This window comes from Anomaloglossus baeobatrachus, chromosome 11 (assembly GCF_048569485.1).
Source record: "Anomaloglossus baeobatrachus isolate aAnoBae1 chromosome 11, aAnoBae1.hap1, whole genome shotgun sequence".
In the NCBI taxonomy this organism is placed as follows: domain Eukaryota; kingdom Metazoa; phylum Chordata; class Amphibia; order Anura; family Aromobatidae; genus Anomaloglossus; species Anomaloglossus baeobatrachus.
The window spans coordinates 43,417,621-43,436,714 of record NC_134363.1 but is presented as its reverse complement, the minus strand read 5'-3'; the positions used below and the strand labels follow the sequence as shown (position 1 = coordinate 43,436,714).

Below are 19,094 nucleotides of genomic sequence, written 5' to 3'. Positions count from 1 at the left end.
AGGTGGACAGTATATACTAGGAGGGGGATAGTAGATGCCAGGAGGGGCCCAGGATGGTAACAAATATATCAGGATGGTGTCATATATACCAGGATGGGGACATTTTTACCAGAATGGGGTTATACAGTATATACACACACCAGAATAGGGGCTAAAATGGGGAACACATATACTAGGATGGGGGAGATACCAGGATGGGGGCATGTATACCAGGATGGGGACATTAGAACAGGGTTGGGGACATTAGTACATAATAGGGGGGGTAACTCATATGTCTTTATAGAATGCTAAATGTATACATACATATACTTACATCTGACCAACTTAAGGGGGATGCCTAGGTCCAAATTCTGCACCAGATCCCATCGAACTCTACACCACTGAATGTAGGATCAGTGCAAGATAACTAATGTATAGTTAAAGATTTATTTTTTACATGTACACCCTCTCACCACTTTTCCTTCTGTCTCGTAGGCCCAGTATTATGGGGAGATCTCCATTGGAACGCCTCCGCAGATGTTTACGGTCATCTTTGACACGGGCTCCTCCAACCTCTGGGTTCCCTCCGTCCGTTGCTCCTTCTTCGACATAGCCTGTTGTGAGTAATAAAGCAGGCGGGATTGTCACCTCCATGTCACATTTAAGCATCTTAATTCCTCTCTAAAGGAAACCACTCCGAGTTCTTTATTTATTAATGAATTATCTATTTACAGAACTTCATCAAGAAATAAATATGGCCTCCCGGGGCCAATTATGCCCCGATCATGGTCCAGATATAGTTTGATGGGTTTTTTTCACCTTCCATATTAGTTACCGTTCTGAGATTTCGGCGGATTATTATTTACTCTTGGACCCTCACGGGGAATAGATCATCAGTCAGAGGAACAGGGAACACTTCACAGAGCGAGCCGGGACGCGGCCTTTGCATCTCTCCTCTTCTGATCTATGGTTGTTTAGATATACGGCTTCAGATACTTATCCGGAGGTTCATTTAAATTCTATTTCAATGGTGCAGTCACTGCAAAAAAAAAATAATAAAAATGTTTTGAAGGAAACACAGGATATCAAAGCACTTAAATGGTTTAGCACTCTGTTTTAAATCCTCCTTAGCAAGCTATACAATAAGAAATCAGTCAAGAGGCAGAAAGGAAGATTGCTTCCTTTAGGAGAAAATGACGTTACTAAACCTTCCCCGTTCTCTCCTCCCTCGAAAAAAAGAAAAGCCATGTCCTCAAATATTCATGCCGGCCTAATGTAATGTATTAGAAGCAAGAAAGGAGGAACACAGCATTAAGGAATATTTACTTAACGACCAGTGATGGCCAAAGTGAAGGTTCAGCTTCTTCACCGGTAATTTAAGAGGGTGTGGAGATAATAAGAGGTGACCACGTGGCTATTCGGTGGTCTCCTTAAGAAGCAGAAGGGTCGTTAGACCAGATTAATATGACCTCTATAGGCTAGAATTGGGTAGAACATGGGCAAACCATGATGGTCCGATGACCCAGTTCTTGGCTGGTTAAGAAAGAAAAGGGTCTACATATGTGCCACCCCCGTGCCAGCAGCCGGTTGCTGCTCAGATCCGGACCTTCAGGGGTAGTGGCTCGAGGGTCTCCGGACCCGGGGGTCTCGCGGACACGACGAATAAAAATGGGGGGACATAGATGTACGGGCTAGGCCGTAATAGGTTTGTGACGCAACCCACGGTGTGTGGTGAGGTGGGACACCACCACTGCTGTTACGGGGCACCCGGGGGAGATGTTGTTCAGCAAGATGTTAACCCCTCTGTAGGCAGGGATGTTGGCCCCGGGAACCGATGGCTCTGGTGCAGGGGGAATCATGACCGCAGGGGGTGTTGGTGTACTCACTTTCAGTAAAACACACAAGTCTCTAGTAAACCAAGGTGGTGGTGGCCGGTGCCGCGGCCGGTTGCGTTCGGGATCCCCCCACCCGGCTGGTGGTCTCTATCCTTTTCCTGCACTGTTTAAGTAGAAAAGACTTCCCAATTTGAAACGTAGGAGTCTGCTCCCGGCTGGATGTGGCCTAAGGAGCCGTGCCCGCAGACGCTGGCCCATGGGATCTATGGGGCCCTGGCGGTGACCTCTTATCCCTAATTGGTGAGCTGTTGTTTGCTATGAGGGACTTTGGGTGGGACAGGACCTCTAGTCCTGGCCTCAATCGGTTATTTAACCAGTTCCAGTAGGTTCTGGTTCCTGGCTTCAGGGTTCAAGTACCCTCCTTTGTGCTACGGTTTCCGGGTCGGTTCCCCGTGTCAGTACCGGCGGGCTCCAACCCTGTCCTGGTCCACCTCGGATTCACCAAGCCGTCTTCCCGTCTCCTGCTGACGGAGACCACTGTCTGCCTCCTAGCCAAGGCACCAGGCTCCTATCCTGGTACCTGTCAGTGAGTTTCTCCTCCGGCTGGGACTACACATAGCCCCCAGCCCACACTCCTCTCCAAACTGAACTCTAAGACAAACTGCTCTGCCTTCCCGGCCCTGGGCTGTCTAAACCCCTGGGTGGGTGGGTTCCAACTGCCTGGTCATGCCCACTGGTGTGTCTATCTGTCCCTAAGGGGGTGACTAGGATTTACTGGTTGGCTGTGTGTTTCCTTGTGAGGGAAGGTGTTGTGCAGGGGCCTATTTGTGACTACCTGGTTTTGCCAGGGCGTCACACATACATGGTCTTACATTAAGCCAGATCCTGTTTAAAAATTAATATGGACTCTATAGGCTAGAATTGGGTAGAAAGTGGGAAAACCATGAGGGTCCAATGGTCCCATTCTTGGTTGGTTAAGAAAAGGGTCGGCATACATGGTCTTTACATTAGGCCAGGTCCGGTTTAAAAATTAATATGGACTCTATAGGCTAGAATTGGGTAGAGCATGGGGCAAACCATGAGGGTCCGATGGCCCCATTCTTGGTTAGATTAAGAAAGAAAAAAGTCTACATACTTGGTCTTACATTAGGCCAGATCCGATTTAAAAATTAATATGGACTATATAGGCTAGAATTGGGTAGCGCATTGGCAAACCATGAGGGTCCAATGGACCGTTCTTGGTTGGTTAAGAAAGAAAAGGGTCTACATACATGGTCTTACATTAGGCCAAGTCCCGATAAAATTAATATGGCCTCTATAGCCTAGAATTGGGTAGAGCATGGGAAAACTATGAGGGTCCGATGGCCCCATTCATGGTTGGTTAAGAAAGAAAAGAGTCTACATACATAGTCTTACATTAGGCCAGGCCCTGTTTAAAAATTAATATGGACTCTATAGGCTAGAATTGGGTAGAACATGGGCAAATCATGAGAGTCCGATGGCCCCATTCTTGGTTGATTAAGAAAGAAAAGGGTCTACATACCTGGTCTTACATTAGGCCAGGCCCTGTTTAAAAATTAATATGGACTCTATAGGCTAGAATTAGGTAGAACATGGGCAAACTATGAGGGTCCAATGGTCCCATGCTTGGTTGATTAAGAAAGAAAAGGGTCTACATACTTGATCTTACATTAGGCCAGGTCCCGATAAAATTAATATGGCCTCTATAGCCTAGAATTGGGTAGAGCATTGGAAAATCATGAGGGTCCAATGGCCCCATTCTTGGTTGCTTAAGAAAGAAAAGGGTCTACATACAGTACATAGTGTTAGCAGGTGCTGTTTAAAAATTAATATGGACTCTGTAGGCTAGAATTGGGTAGAGCATGGGCAAACCATGAGGGTCTGATGGCCCCGTTGTTGGTTGGTTAAGAAATAAAAAGCTCTACATACATAGTCTTACCATGTCCTGTTTAAAAATTAATATGGACTCTGTAGGCTAGAATTGGGTAGAGCATGGGCAAACCATGAGGGTCCGATGGGCCCGTTCTTGGTTCGTTAAGAAAGAAAAGGGTCTACATACATGATCTTACATTAGGCCAGATCCTGTTTAAAGAGTAATATGGACTCTATAAGCTAAAATTGGGTAGAGCATGGGGAAACATGCAGCAAACTATGAGGGTCCAACAGCTCGATCTTGGTTAGTTAAGAAACAAAAGGGTCTACATACAAGGTCTTACATTAGGCCAGGTCCTGTTTAAAATTAATAAGGCCTCTATAGGCTAGAATTGGGTAGAGGATGGGCGAACATGGGGCAAACCATGACGGTCCGACTTATGCTATTTTGAGTTTGCATTACATGAATCTGTAATACCGTACTTCTAGTATTCGGTGGTACATTTGTGTACCTACAAGTCCATACACTCATGGAGGCACCATGCGGGAGCATTGACCGCCCGTGCAAGGACCCATAAAGACTCAATATGCTGCGGTGCAAGGTCCTCTCACAATATCATCATCCAATGTTTCTAATATATAGATGGTGTAATAATTTTTACTATTTTACTTTATCGCAGGGTTCCACAAAAGATATAATTCTGGGGCCTCCAGCACTTACAAAAGGAACGATACAACATTTTCAATACACTATGGAACTGGAAGTCTCACTGGATTCCTGAGCGGGGATACAGTCACAGTAAGTGTAAAGTGCTTAAAGGTGAGATCTTCTCATTGGTACTCCAATGCCATTGGGACCGGCAGAGCAGGATCCAGGTTGGTGGAAGCCCCTAAGGAGGTTGAATCCCTGAAACTGTCCCTGAAAATCAGAGCTAAATTTTTAATCTTCGTAAGGTTCATAAATTCTTAGGGATGCAAACTTTCAAAAGAAAAAAAAATATTACTACTTTGGTGTGAACATAACATCAATTGACTTGGATCATTTAGGTCATCCTGTTGTCATGATGTGACTGCAGGATAGCGAGGGACAGGGGGCTCCTATATTGTCCCTAATGCTAGGGGACCCTAGGTTATCCCTATCATCAGAGATACCCCTAAGGGTGGAGATGCCAGATTCCCATGCCTGGCTATTTTCCAGCAGAGAGCTAATCTGTTCTCTTCCCCCAGGGAAGGAATTGGAAGGAGTGTAATGGAAACACAGATTTTAGACAGACAGGGAAAAAACAAAACTCAGACACACTACGAACTCACAGGAAAAAACAATAAGAAACTAAAGAGAAAAGCAAGAGAAGTAAGGCAGCAACAAAAGGACAACAAGGGTAAACACCACAACCGCTCACAGAAATAATGCACTAAAATCATCAGTAAAGGCCGCTTTACACGCTACGACATCGCTAGAGCGATCTCGTTGGGGTCACGGACTTTGTGACGCACATCCGGCGCTTTAGCGATATCGCTGCGTGTGACACCTATTAGCGATTTTGAATCGTTGCAAAAACGGCCAAAATTGCTAATCGATGACATTCCCCCTAAGCTCAATTATCGTTGCTGCTGCAGTAACGATGTTGTTCGTCGTTCCTGCGGCAGCACACATCTCTACGTGTGACACCGCAGGAACAAGGAACCTCTCCTTACCTGCGTCCCGGCCGCAATGAGGAAGGAAGGAGGTGGCCGCTCATCTCCGCCCATCCGCTTTGATCGGGCGCCCGCTTAGTGACGTCGCTGTGACGCCGAACGAACCGCCCCCTTAGAAAGGAGGCGGTTGGCCGGTTACAGCAACGTCGCTAGGCAGGTCAGTCCGTGTGACGGGTCTGAGCAATGTTGTGCGCCACGGGCAGCGATTTGCCCATGACGCACAACCAATGGGGGTGGGTACGTACGCTAGCGATATCAGTAACGATATCGCAGCGTGTAAAACGGCCTTAAGCCTGGATCAAGCCACCTCTTCAGACCAGTATAGACAAGCTAAAGCTGTCACTGATGGAAGTGTCCAGCCAGCATATATAGGAGGGGATTGACTGTAACTGGCTCTTCCATAGCATGTGACTAAAGGAAATGAACAAGAAGACTAGCAGAGATTTAACTCTTGCTAGCCTATCTATGAACTACAAGTCTGTGGGTTGACATCCAAATATCCCTGTGCTGATCACAGACATCAAAGAAGTTAGAAGGCAGAGTGCCGGAATCTGTAGTCTCCACAGATCCTGACACTGCCATGACAGTGGGTGGTGCTTACAAAATCCTCCTTGTGACACCTGTAGGCCACAGACTGCATCCCAACGCAGGTGGCACAATGACATCACTGAGTAGTGGTGAGCGAGCACTGCCATGCTGGGGGGCTCGTGACTAGTCATGAGGTGGCACAAAGGTGACATTACTATTTTAGAAGAGATTATTTCCTTCACATTCCACCTCCAAAAGGGGGCACTCCGGAGTCATTATTTATTTTAAGGGGGGGTTCTCTGGAGGCATTATTTATTTGAAGGGGGCACTTACTTGCCTTGCTCTGGGCGCCGGGGCAGCATTTTCAGAGTCATCAGCTGCTGGAGGGCGTCACTTATTCTGCGTTGGAGGCAATGGACCTCAGAAACATCAGCCATGTTTTTGCATAGATGTGACCACCGGTGAGAAGCTCTGGAGTGCGCGCTTCCATGGTGAACATAAGCTTCCCATAATTAAATAAAGATGGATATTTTTTTTTTTCCAGAGGCTGAGGTGCTGAAAATTGCAATGGTCGGCTGCCTGGCATGCATTATTAATTTTAATCATTATGCTACATGATATGGTTTAGTGGCTTCCGACTAAAACAGAGCGAGAAATGTTGTTTTCTAGCCAAGGCTGGTGTTTCTGATGTGCACTATAGAGCGGTCTATATCTGGCCGGTGGTGACCAAACGACAGTGTCTTATAATGATGTATGGACCAACATCCTTATTCCTTTATGCGGCCACCTTTGCATGTTGGAAAAAAAGCATTGATCCAGTCCCTTAAAGGGTTACTCCATCATATAGTGCTGGTAAATACAAGCATTTTTGCAGTTTACTGCTTGTTAAAATTTTCAGCTGTTCTGGAGATATTAACACTTTTTGTTTTGTTGCCTTGGAAACCGACCACCACTGTTAAGATGGCAGAAAGTGCTTACAAACTCTATTCTGCTGAGCTTGTAAGTGCTGTTTTGAAGTCGGCCAGGATCGCTTTAGTTCGGTTACCTCTTAATCCCTGCCAGCTTCAGCACAGTGCTTACAAGCTTGACAGCTATGGTGGTCGGTTGCCTAGGCAACGAGATGTAAACAAAAGAGAAAAGTGTTATTATTTCAAGAATGGCTGCAAATTTACTTGTTTTTACCAACACTATCTGACAATATATAGATTTTTAAAGAAATAAAAAATGGTGGTTAGTTCTTTCAATTTTTGCACGCATATATTAGGTTGTATTTCCTTGTCACCATGTTGTTTCTTTGAACAGATTGGCGAGCTACAAGTTGTGAATCAGACGTTTGCCGAGGCAGTAAAGCAGCCGGGGTTTGTTTTCGTTGCCGCCCAGTTTGATGGCATCCTCGGTATGGGGTATCCTCATATCTCCGTGGATGGCGTCCTGCCGCTGTTTGACAATATGATGCACCAGAAATTGGTTGAGAAGAATGTCTTTTCATTTTACCTGAATAGGTGAGAAATGTTATAGTCCTGTAATGCTCGCGGCCAATGTAAGGGCGGCGAGCGGGGTTAGTTGAGCTACTGGACCGGGGCTTACTCTTTAGTAGGAGGGGCCTAACTAAGCGCCTACCGCGAGGCAGACACCAGGTACCACTCCCAGGGCAGTGACGGGATTGTGGCAGCTGACCACAGGACAAAAGATGGACACAGATATAGACAGAGGTGCAGATAGGTAGAGTCAGGATGGTTGAGGCAGACTGGTACGGACAGGTATGGTGGGCACGATCAGGACAGATAGTTATGGGAAGGCAGGAACAGGGTCACGGACACAGGGATACCGGGTCAGGAGCAGAGGAGCCTGACAACTCACTAGCAACAGACTGGTATACTAACTAAGGTCATTGTGCAGGCACCTCCCCGAATGGGAGGGTGTCCTAAATACATAGAGCCTCTCAGCTATAGGCTGAGAGGCATTTCCTGGAGATAACACTCCAGCCCTTTAGGAGGAGGGCCAGTGCACGTGCACGTGCCCTAAGCACACTCCCGGATGACCTGAGCTGCGTGCACAAGCCCCAGGAGAAGAAGGAAACAGGAGCACACGTGGACGGCTGCTGGGCAGTGGGGGAGGAAGCAACCCGGCTGGGGTGGTGAGCAGGTGCTACAAATTCTTAGTGTTTTATTCTGGGGGACAGCTTACATCTGTGTCAGATGTTTTATTTGTAACTATCTTCCTAACTGGCATGTGCTGCATATTCTATAGATCAAAATCCCAGACACCAAGGTGGAACACTGACAGACCCCATTGAGCTAAAATTCAGGATTGACTTTGTAAAACTGGGGTTGTAAAATTGTCCTTATTCCCATCATAAAATAAGGTGGAGTTCAACTTTACCTTTGATCACATGTTTATTTATGTCAGAACATAGAGCAGGCTCAAAAACTGAGCCTGCTCCATATGTATTAAGTGTCAGCTGTATACTGCAACTGATATTACACTGCAAAAACTGGGATAGGCCATAACTCCAATCCTGTTTTTTATATTTTAAATGCCTTAGTCAATAGCAACTGTATCATCTAAGCAGGCTCAAGAGCTGAGCCTGCTCTATAGGCGGTAAGTGTCAGCTGTATATTACAAGTGATATTCCACTGCAAAAGCTGGGATCAGCCATAACTCTGATTTAGTTTTTTTTTTTACCTTTTAGATGCCTGTAGTGTCTATTATCTAAGCAGGCTCAAGAGCTGAGCCTGCTCTATAGCCAGTAAGTGTCAGCTGTACGAGCGGCTGCTGATAAGTCTTTGGCTTTACCCAGAAAGAAACAAGATAGTATGATAAAACTTTACATTTATTCCACATACTCTCCACTGATGACAACACAAGTTCTGTAAAAAAAGAAGGATTTCAGTTGTGCCTCAACCCAGGCATCCGTAGCAGCCATGGCATCAGAAATGGTGTGAAATTTGGTACCCTTGATGTACTTCTTTAGGTTTGGAAACATATGACAGTCGAAGGGAGCTAGATCTGGTGAATAATTTGGGTGGTCAACCAGCTAAAAGCCCAGCTCTGCCAGTTTGGCCGTGGTCGCTTGTGCAGTGTGAGCGGAGGCGTTGTCTTGCAGGAACAAGATTCCTTTGGTCAGCTTGCTGCGCCTTTTCGCCTTCAGAGCTGCCTTCAATTGGTGCAAAAGTTCATTGTAATACCTTGTATTGATGGTGGAACCCTTTTGAAGGTAGTCCACTAGCAGCACGCCCTCCTTATCCCAGAATACAGACACCATCACCTTAGTGACTGATTTTTAACTCTGGACTTCTTTGGACAAGGAGAACCACTGTGCCTCCACTCTTTTGACTGCTTCTTGTTTTCAGGGTCATACAAATAAATTCAGGTCTCATCCATGGTGACCAGTCGATCCAGGAAGTTCTTATCAGTCTGAAAACACTGACAAATGCATCGGGAAGTTGTCACTCGCAGCTTCTCTGATATGTTGTCAAACATTTTGGGACCCACTTTGCAGATCGCTTCCTCATGTCCAAATGTACATGGATAATGACACAAACACGTTCCCAGGAAATCCCCATGATGTCTGCTATTGCTTTAGCTGAAATTCGTGGATTCTCCAGTATGAGGTTGCGCACAGCATCGACGATCTCCGGAACAACAACCACTCTCGGTCGTTCAGGACGTTCCTCATCATTGGGGCTGAAGTGGCCTGTTTTCAATTTGGTAACCCAGTTCTTACCTGTGGAATATGAAGGGCATTGATCCCCCAATGTCTGCGACATATCACCATGAATATCCTTCACGGACTTTCCTTGCAGAAACAAGAATTTTATCGCTCCTTGCTCTCAGTTGCTGTGAATATCGCATTAGACTCCGCCATGTTGTTTTCCCGCGTGTGTAGAACACTGTTGCCATAAGCAACAAACACAAAATTTTGAAAACATATATTAGACACATAAGGCTTTTATGTGATGTAACATTCATTACCATAGAAACAAAAACAGATCACAAAGCCAAAGACTTATCAGCAGCCCCACGTATATTGCAACTGACATTGCTATGCAAAAGCTGGGATTGGCTGTAACCCCGACCAGGTTTTTTACATTTTAGATGCCTATGGCAACAGTGTTATCGAAGCAGGCTCAAGAGCTGAGCCTGCTCCATATGCACTGTCAGCTGTATATTACAACGGATATTCCCCTTCAAAAGCTGGGATCGTTCATAACTCTGTTCCTGTTTGTTACATTTTAGATGCCTTGGTCAATAGCTACTGTATCACCTACGCAGGCTCAACAGCTGAGCCTGCTCTTTTATGCAGTAAATGTCAGCTGCATATTACAATTTATATTCCATCGCTAAAGCCTGGATTGGCCATAACTCCTATATCCTAGATATTTACCTTTTAGATGCCTTGGTCAATAGCTACTGGAGCATCTAAGCGGGCTCAACAGCTGAGCCTGCTCTATAGGCAGTTAGTGTCAGCTGTATATTGCAACTCATACTCCTCTGCAAAAGCTGCAATTGGCCGTACCGCAGATCCTGTCCATATACCCCTTAGATGCCTTGATCAATAGAAACTGTAACATCTAAACTGGCTCAAGAGCTGAGCCTGCTCTATAGGCAGTAAGTGTCAACTGTATATTTGTTAGGACCAGGTGGACGGGCAGACCCAGGAGGTAGATCCACTGGGCCGAACACCTTAATGAAGGCAAGGGGTCCGGTAGCCGGAGCACTACGGGTAGCAGGACAGTCCGTGCAAAAGAGTGGAATGGAGAAGTCCCTGGGACCACGGAGTCACTGATGGTAGTCCGGGTGACGGAGCTCAGGTTCGGAGGCCGAGATGTTGTCAGGCAGAGTCCGGAACCGATGGAGCGAGAGGACGGGTCACCACAGGGATCAGAGATGGTACGGACTGACGGGATGGCAGATAGTCAGTGTTCGGGGTTCGGGAATCGGCAGGACCGGATGGCGAGGCAGGAGCAGCTCTAGAAGAGAGATAGGTAAGTATATCACAGAGACACAAGGAGACCTGACTCCTAGCTTAGGAAACACGAAGAACAGGCCCCGCCCACTTGGACATTAAACCCCTTTATACCCTGTACCTGTGTGTTCAATTTCCTGTCAGTGGACGCTGGCCCTTTAAGAGAGGGTCAATGACCGCGCGCGCGCCCTAATGCGCATGCGCGAGGCCCGGGTGCCAGAAGCCAGGGCAGGGAGCGGTGTGTAGGAAGCAGGGGAGCCGGCCTGGAGCAGGGCTGCCGACGGGCGCCGGGAGCGGGAACCGGGCCGCCTGGGGACCGCAGGTGATGGAGGCTGGAGACCGTGGAGCGGGGGATGCCTGACAGAGGAGCCGGGGAGCGAAGCAGGGAAGCCGGGGAGCGTGGCAGGTGAGCCGGGGAGCAGAGCAGGGGACCCGGAGAGCATGACAATATTACAAGTGATACTCGGCAGCACAAGCTGGGATAAGCCATAACTCCTATCCTAGACACTTACCTCTTAGATGCCTTGGTCAGTAGCGACTGTAGCATCTAAGCGGTCTCAAGAGCTGAGCCTGCTCCATATAAAGTGAATGTCAGCTGTATATTACAACTGATACTCTGTTGGAATTGGCCATAACTCAGATTCTGGTCAATTATCCCCTTTTTCAACTTGGTCAGTAGTGACTGTAGCCTTAAAGTGATTTACTAGAGGGCGGGAGCTCCCGTTGTACCCATTATTCTCCCCTTACCAGGTGCCAATAAGTTGTCATGGACCCCAGGTCTACCATCTTAGTTTCTTGTAATAAATTACATATGCACATGTGTTCTATAGGGGTGCGTTTACACTGGCTGATGGTGACCATTAATGAATCGCTGGTTGGCTACGTAGAAGCCCAACGTCAGTTGTTTCATGGCCTATTTAGACAGGACGACCGCACCCATGACCATTAATGATCGTTCTGTATGCCTCAATTATCATTTCACCCTAGTAATGAGTGTTTTGCCCATTCATCGGGGGATAGCCGGTCTGTTTAGACTGACCGATACCGGACCAAGAACATTGGTTTCTCGATAATCGGCCAGCGTGAATGCGGTCATTTAATAAACTATTATTTCTCCATTCTTACTTGAATGGGAAGTTGTGGATGCCAGCTCTTAGTCGCAGTCAATGTACCTGCTGTTCTCTGAGTCTGGGCCAGTAAGGATATAATAACGTATTGGCTGGTATTATTCACCTTGGCACCAGTGCGGGAGAGAAGGGGAGAGGCACGTTGTGATAGGAAAATCCATATTCTGCAATGTTACATAAGGATGGATCTATATAACGATATCATTAGTCCTGGACCATCCGAATGAATGATACCAATGAATTTATGACAGTCGTTGTTAGTAATTACCGTAGCACTGTACACACGAATACTCAATGGGTAAGACACCTCGGCGTAATACTTGCAGTAAAGGCCGCTTTACACGCTGCGATATCGGTCCCGATATCGCTAGCGTGGGTACCCGCCCCCATCTGTTGTACAACACGGGAAAACCGCTGCCCGTGCCGCACAACATCACCCAGACCCGTCACACTACTTACCTGCCCGGCGACGTCGCTGTGACCGGCGAACCGCCTCCTTTCTAAGGGGGCTGTTCGTTCAGCGTCACAGCGACGTCACAGCTGCGTCACTGAACCGCCGCCCAATAGAAGCGGCGGGGCGGAGATGAGCGGGTAACATCCCGCCCACCTCCTTCCTTCCTCATAGCGGCCGGGAGGCAGGTAAGGAGAGGTTCCTCGTTCCTGCGGTGTCACACGGAGCGATGTGTGCTGCCGCAGGAACGAGGAACAACTTCGTTACTGCTGCAGTAACGATTTTTGAGAATGGACCCCCATGTCGCCGATGAGCGATTTTGCACGTTTTTGCAACGATGCAAAATCGCTCATAGGTGTCACACACAACGGCATCGGTAATGCGGCCGGATGTGCGTCACCAATTCCGTGACCCCAACGAGTTTGCATTAGCGATGTCGTAGCGTGTAAAGCCCCCTTAAATGTCCAAGGTTCTCCATCTGCATTCACAAGTGATGGCTTCCCTGGCAGGTAGCTGCAAGTGGCAGCTATTTTCTCTTGGCACGTATTGGTTCCAGCTATTATAGATATGGGTATATTGCAACATCATATGATTTCAAGGATATCTTGCATCCGATTCTGGCTCCCCATCAGTGCTCGAATATTGTTGACATCATATTGACAGCACGCATCACACAAGTGATGGCTTCCCTGGGAGGTAGCTGCCAGTGGCAGTTGTTTTCTTTTGGCACGCATTGGTTCCGGCTATTATAGAAATGGGTATAATGCAATGTTGTGATGCTAGTCACTACTTACGAATAGTACAGATGGAAGAGTAGTCAGGCAAGTCGAGGTCAGGTAACAGGAGGACACATCAGGACACAGGGAGGAAGCAGAAGCATAGTCAAGTCACAAACCGAGGGTCAGAATTCCAGGAGGGTATGTATTAGGTTCAGAGAGCAGACAGAGACGTGGTCAGGTAACGGTCTGAGGTCCAAAGCCAGGAAATAGCCACAAGAACAGGGAGTGGGCAGAGAGGAGACAAATAACGGACCGGGGTCAAGAAACTTAGATCAGAGCACAAGCCCAAACACAAGCCAACAGCACAACTGCAGAACCAGAAAGTACGACTGGCGAGGTTCTGGGAGAGCATGCTCAACAAAGAAACAGAGCAATTACCAGGAAGCTGGAACACCTGAGTAATCAGCACCTCCCAAAACCTTCATGGAATGCTGTGCTGTAAATCAACCTACCATCTAGTGCTCACAGAAACACAACAGAGTATCTCCTAATATGCAAGATGCTCTGCACAAAGGAATAATATAACTTCCGGCTCTGTAGTTCAGGAAGGTGCAGCAGAGCATTACCTATGTGCAAGATGCTCTGCACAGAGGAATAATGTCACTTTCGGCTCTGTAGTTCAGGAAGATGCAGCAGAGCATCACCTATGTGCAAGATGCTCTGCACAAAGGAATAATATAACTTCCGGCTCTGTAGTTCAGGAAGGTGCAGCAGAGCATTACCTATGTGCAAGATGCTCTGCACAGAGGAATAATGTCACTTTCGGCTCTGTAGTTCAGGAAGATGCAGCAGAGCATCACCTATGTGCAAGATGCTCTGCACAGAGGAATTGTGACAAATGTCATATGATTTCAAGGATATCTTGGATCTGGCGCTGGCTCCCTGTCACTGGTCGAATCTTGGTGACGTCATATTGACAGCATGCATCGAATAAGTGATGGCTTCTCTGGCAGGTAGCTGCCAGTGGCAGCTATGTTCTCTTGGAACGCATTGGTTTCAGCTATTATAGATATGCGTATATTGCAATGTCATATGATTTGAAGGATATCTTGGATCCGGCGCTGGCTCCCGTAACTGCTCGGACCTTGGTGACGTCACATCACCACTGCAGCCAATCACTGAGCTCAGTGGCTCTTTACCATCTATCTTAGCACCACTGCTGAGCTCAGTGATTGGCTGCAGCGTTGATGCATCTTCAGTTTCTGTCCCCTGTGGACTTTTGTAGAAGAGGTTGCACAGGATTAGAAAAAAAAGTGGCTGTTTTCTTCTAAAAACAGCGCTGCACTGTCCATGGGTTGTGTACTGCGGCTCAAGTGAATGGGGCACACCAATAATACCACATACAACTCTTTTTCAGGTGTGCCTCTGTTTTTGGAAAAAAAAAAGTTGTATTTTCTAAAGAAAATAAAAAATAATGCTTTTTCTTCCTTAAAAGAACACTCCAGGAAAATATCTAAAAGTCATAATTTAGGGGCTGAGAACCCGATTTCAACAATGTGTCACTTACTTGGCTGCTTGGTGCAGTTTTGATAAAATCCCTGTTTTCTCTGCCATATATATAGGCTTGGTCAGAATGCTGAGCTGTGTATAACCTCACCCACACCACTGATTGGCAGCTTCCTGTGTGCCTGGCAAGTGACACCTAGTCCAGCAATGATAATCTTCTGCTGATAAAACACTGATTATATTGAAACTACAGCACACAGCCTAATAAGTGACCCATCCCTGGAATCTGGCTCTCAATTCTGCTCCCAAATTAAAGAACAAAAACCTGCTGCCAGATTCCCACTGATTGCACAACTTTGCAAATCCTGAAATACAGTGATACATTATGCTTCTATATTTTTTGTAAAGAGATCCTACTGCTCCGGTTGGAGGTGAACTTCTTTTTGGAGGCACAGACTCTAAGTACCACACAGGGGACTTCCATTACTTGAATGTAACACGCATGGCTTTCTGGCAGATCAAGACTGATGAGTAAGTGATTATCCATTTTAGTTTCTAGTTCTTCTACAAATAAAATCCACTATTAATGAGACACTATAATCAGAAATTACCTTTTATGTCAGGTTTTAATGTTATATATTTAAAAAAAAATATTGGCAATTTTAAGTGATATTTATTAAAAATAAAAATGAGTAGTTTTGCAATTTTCACATTGGCCACCAGGGCTTTTTTTAGACTGTTCTTTCAGGAAGAGTTTTCAGCAGGCTCTTTATCATCAGAGACAGGATTACAATGACTAATAACACCTCTATATACAGTAGATAACACAGACTCCACCATTCACAATAGGTGAGGTCACAGCTCACCTGCTCTTCCTCCTGTACAATGTCTGATAACTCCTCTGTACACAGCTGATAACACAGGATCCTCCAATCACAAGAGATGATCTCACAGCTCACCTCCTCCACCTGTACAATGACAGGTAACACATCTATACACAGCTGATACCACAGGATCTATAAAACACTATAGATTATGTCACAGCTCACCTCTTCCTCCTTCCTGCACAATGACTGATAGCACTTCTAAATACAGTAGATAACACAAGATCCACCAGTCACAATAGGTGATGTCACAGCTCACCTCCTTCTCCTGTACAATGACTGATAAAACCTCTAAACAGAGCTGATACCACAGAATCCACCAATCACAATAGGTGGCCACAGCTCCCCTCCTCCCCTCTCTTGCACAATGACTGATAACACCTCTCTATACAGTAGATAATACAGGATCCACCAATTACAATAGGTGATATCAGCTCACCTCCTTCACCTGTACAATGACTGGTAACAAGTCTATACAGGGCTGATTCCATAGAATCCACCAATCACAATAGGTGGCCACAGCTCCTCTCTTCCCCTCTCTTGCACAATGACTGATAACACCTCTCTATACAGTAGACAATACAGGATCCACCAATCACAATAAGTGATATCAGAGCTCACCTCCTTCTCCTGTACAGTGACTGATAACACCTCTATGCAGAGCTGATACTACAGGATCCACCAATTGCAATAAGTGATGTTATAGCTCACCTCCTCCCCCTCCTGCACAATGACTGATATCACTTCTATATACAGTAGATAACAGAGGATCCACCAATCACAATAGGTGATGTCACAGCTCACATCCTCCTCCTCCTGCACAATGATTGATAACATCTCTATATACAGTAGGAAACACAGGATCCACTAATTGCAATAGGTGATATCACAGCTCACCTTCTCCTCCTCTAGTACAATAACTGATAACACCTCTATACACAGCTGATAACCCTGGTTCAACCAATCACAGTGGACTTTGCTCTCCTGTTGTGAATACATTTCAATTAGATTCCAGTTTGGGGCTCTCTCTTGTGGTCAGTGCTGGTAGTGCAGTTGACTTACTGAATGGGAAACAGACAGCTGAGGAGGATTGGCAATCAGGCCATTCGGATTGGGCCTATAACTGAGTAGTTTCCTCCTGTTCCTTGCCGGTGCTCAATGTATCTCCTGTGTGCTAAGAACTTTCTGAAACAGTCCTTTTCTCTGTGTCTAAGAGGAACTCCTCTCAGATAAGTTGGTCTTTGTACCTCTGCTTATGGTTTTCACTTTCTTGTTATTTTGCCTGTGTGGAGTTTTTGGTGGAGTTGGATCATTCCCTGCTGGGAGTATCTGTGTACCTTGCTCCATGTTCTGCTATGTATGGTGTTTTGTCATGCTTGGTACTAAATTCAGTCCCTCCTCTATATCAGTGTTTTTCTTGGATCCCAGTAACACCAGAGTACTGATATAGTGGGGGAGAGCCTGTGTAGGCTCATTATTTTTCCATATCAGGCATGCTGGTATTTACTAGGGTTTTTACGGCTGCAGACAGTGCTCTTTCCTATGCAGATAGTTTGGGCCCCATCTTTGCTGAATCTATTCTCTAGCTACGTATTGTGTTTTCCTACATCACCTTAGCTTTATATGTGGGGGGCTATCTATATCTTTGGGGACTGCTCCGAGGCTGATTAGCTTTTGTAATATTTCTCTCTGTAAGAATATTTAGCTCTCAAGCTGTGTCAAGGCGACTAGGTTATCGTAAGCTCGTCCCACGGTTACTTCTAGTTGTGTGTCAGTATTAGATCTGCAGTTCGTTAAGGTTACAGCCACTCTGGTTATTTTTTGGATTTCCAAGTTTTTGTCCTTTTTCTGATCTTCCTCGGTCACTGAATCATAACACTCTCCCCTCCCTTCACAATGACCTTTGCACCTGCTAATTAGACACGTCAATACAAAAGATAGAGTTGGGGATATGTACATGTAAATTTCCATGAAACTTACAGGAAGTTAGAGTCTTAAAAAAACCCCTAGTGGTCACTGTGAAAATTGCAAGATTTTTTTTATTTATTTTGAATACAGATCGAGATATGTAAAAAAAATGACAAAAATGTAAAAAAACAATAATGTAACACAAAAAAATAATCACCGCATAATTTGGACCCTATTTAGGTAAAATTAAATTAAAAAACGATTAAATTTAATGTTGGTAATTCTGCATCTATAAGAAGCAATAATGAGCAGCTCCTGCAGGAAACTGTAGAAGGGTCTCATTTTTCCCCCCCTTTTTAGAGTTAGAGTTGGAAGCCAACTGATTCTCTGTAAAGGAGGCTGCCAGGCCATAGTGGATACCGGAACGTCCTTGATTACAGGTCCAGCCGCAGAAATCAGAGCCCTTCACGTGGCTATAGGAGCCATCCCACTCTTCAATGGCGAGGTAAGAGTGCATGAATCTTATTCCTCCCTCCAGACTATTCAGTCTGTCTTCCTATAATGAAATCCATAGAAATAATAATCCTTATTGTTTAACTTAAAGACTTTTAAAGGGAATCTGTCAGCAGGTTTTTATTACCTCACTTGGGTTCAGCATGATGTCCTGATTCCAACGATGTATCACTTAGATTACTGGGGGCAGCCGTTTTGACACAATGAGAGTTTTTAGATTTAGCAATGCAGCAGAGCTCAGAAAGCTAACTCCACCCACATTAGACTCTGTATGGACAATGTCTACAGACAGGGAGCTGCTAATCACAGAAGGGGGTGTGTCGGACTTCCAGGCACATGCTGCAAGCAATGATAATCTCCTGGTGCTAAAACAATCATTGCAAGTAAACAACAGTACAGTTGTCATGATTCCACATCCCCGTCCACATGGCTAGGGGGCGGAGCCTTCTCTCGGGCCTCACTTCTGGAGCTTGGATGCTTTAAATTCTGTCATCTCTGGTGAACCAACGCTATAAGCTTAGCACTGCTTTGCCTGTGATTGCTGGTCCTTGTAAGTGTTTCCTGATCTGTCCTTCCCCTGTGCTCTGTCGGGGTTCCATCCCACCTCCTTCCTTCCCACAATAGCCCCAGTCATTCCCCCTTCTTCTATCTCCCCACTTGGTTGCTTCCTCTGGTACTGATCTCGGTCTGACCTCGACCCCGCTTTTGCTCATTCCTCCAGTCTTCTTTCTCACCGTACTGTGTATGACCTGGCCTGCCTGACCATCCCCCGCACGCCCCGTGGCCTCTCTATTCTGGCTGACTCTGCAGGGCAGTGCTCCATCACACGCTGTGTGTCCACCTCCATGCTGATTCAGCTCTGTGTAGTGTCTTTTCCTGCAGGGCTCCAGCTCCCCCTGGTGGTAAGAGACACATCACTGAACTCTGTGTTTTAACCACTACAGCATGCTGCCTTCAGATTACATAGCAGAGACCTGCTGACCGATTCCCTTTAAAGCAGAGCGATCACCAACTTCCACAATGCAGACTGCATACATTATCATATCTTAGACCTGATGATGCTGGGGTACTTGTTTTGAAAATCTAC

The 19,094-nt window shown here is 46.0% G+C and overlaps 1 protein-coding gene across 1 annotated transcript in view; it reads left to right on the top strand.

Moving 5' to 3' along the window:
• The window catches only part of LOC142256804 (cathepsin D-like), a 43,470-nt gene that overhangs the window by 12,240 nt on the left and 12,136 nt on the right, over positions 1–19,094 (top strand). Inside the window, exons 3-7 of the mRNA XM_075328694.1 lie at positions 475–598; positions 4,388–4,506; positions 7,233–7,432; positions 15,111–15,233; positions 17,855–17,999. Of these exons, the coding sequence (XP_075184809.1) occupies positions 475–598; positions 4,388–4,506; positions 7,233–7,432; positions 15,111–15,233; positions 17,855–17,999 (711 nt within the window). The remainder of the gene's footprint in view (positions 1–474; positions 599–4,387; positions 4,507–7,232; positions 7,433–15,110; positions 15,234–17,854; positions 18,000–19,094) is intronic.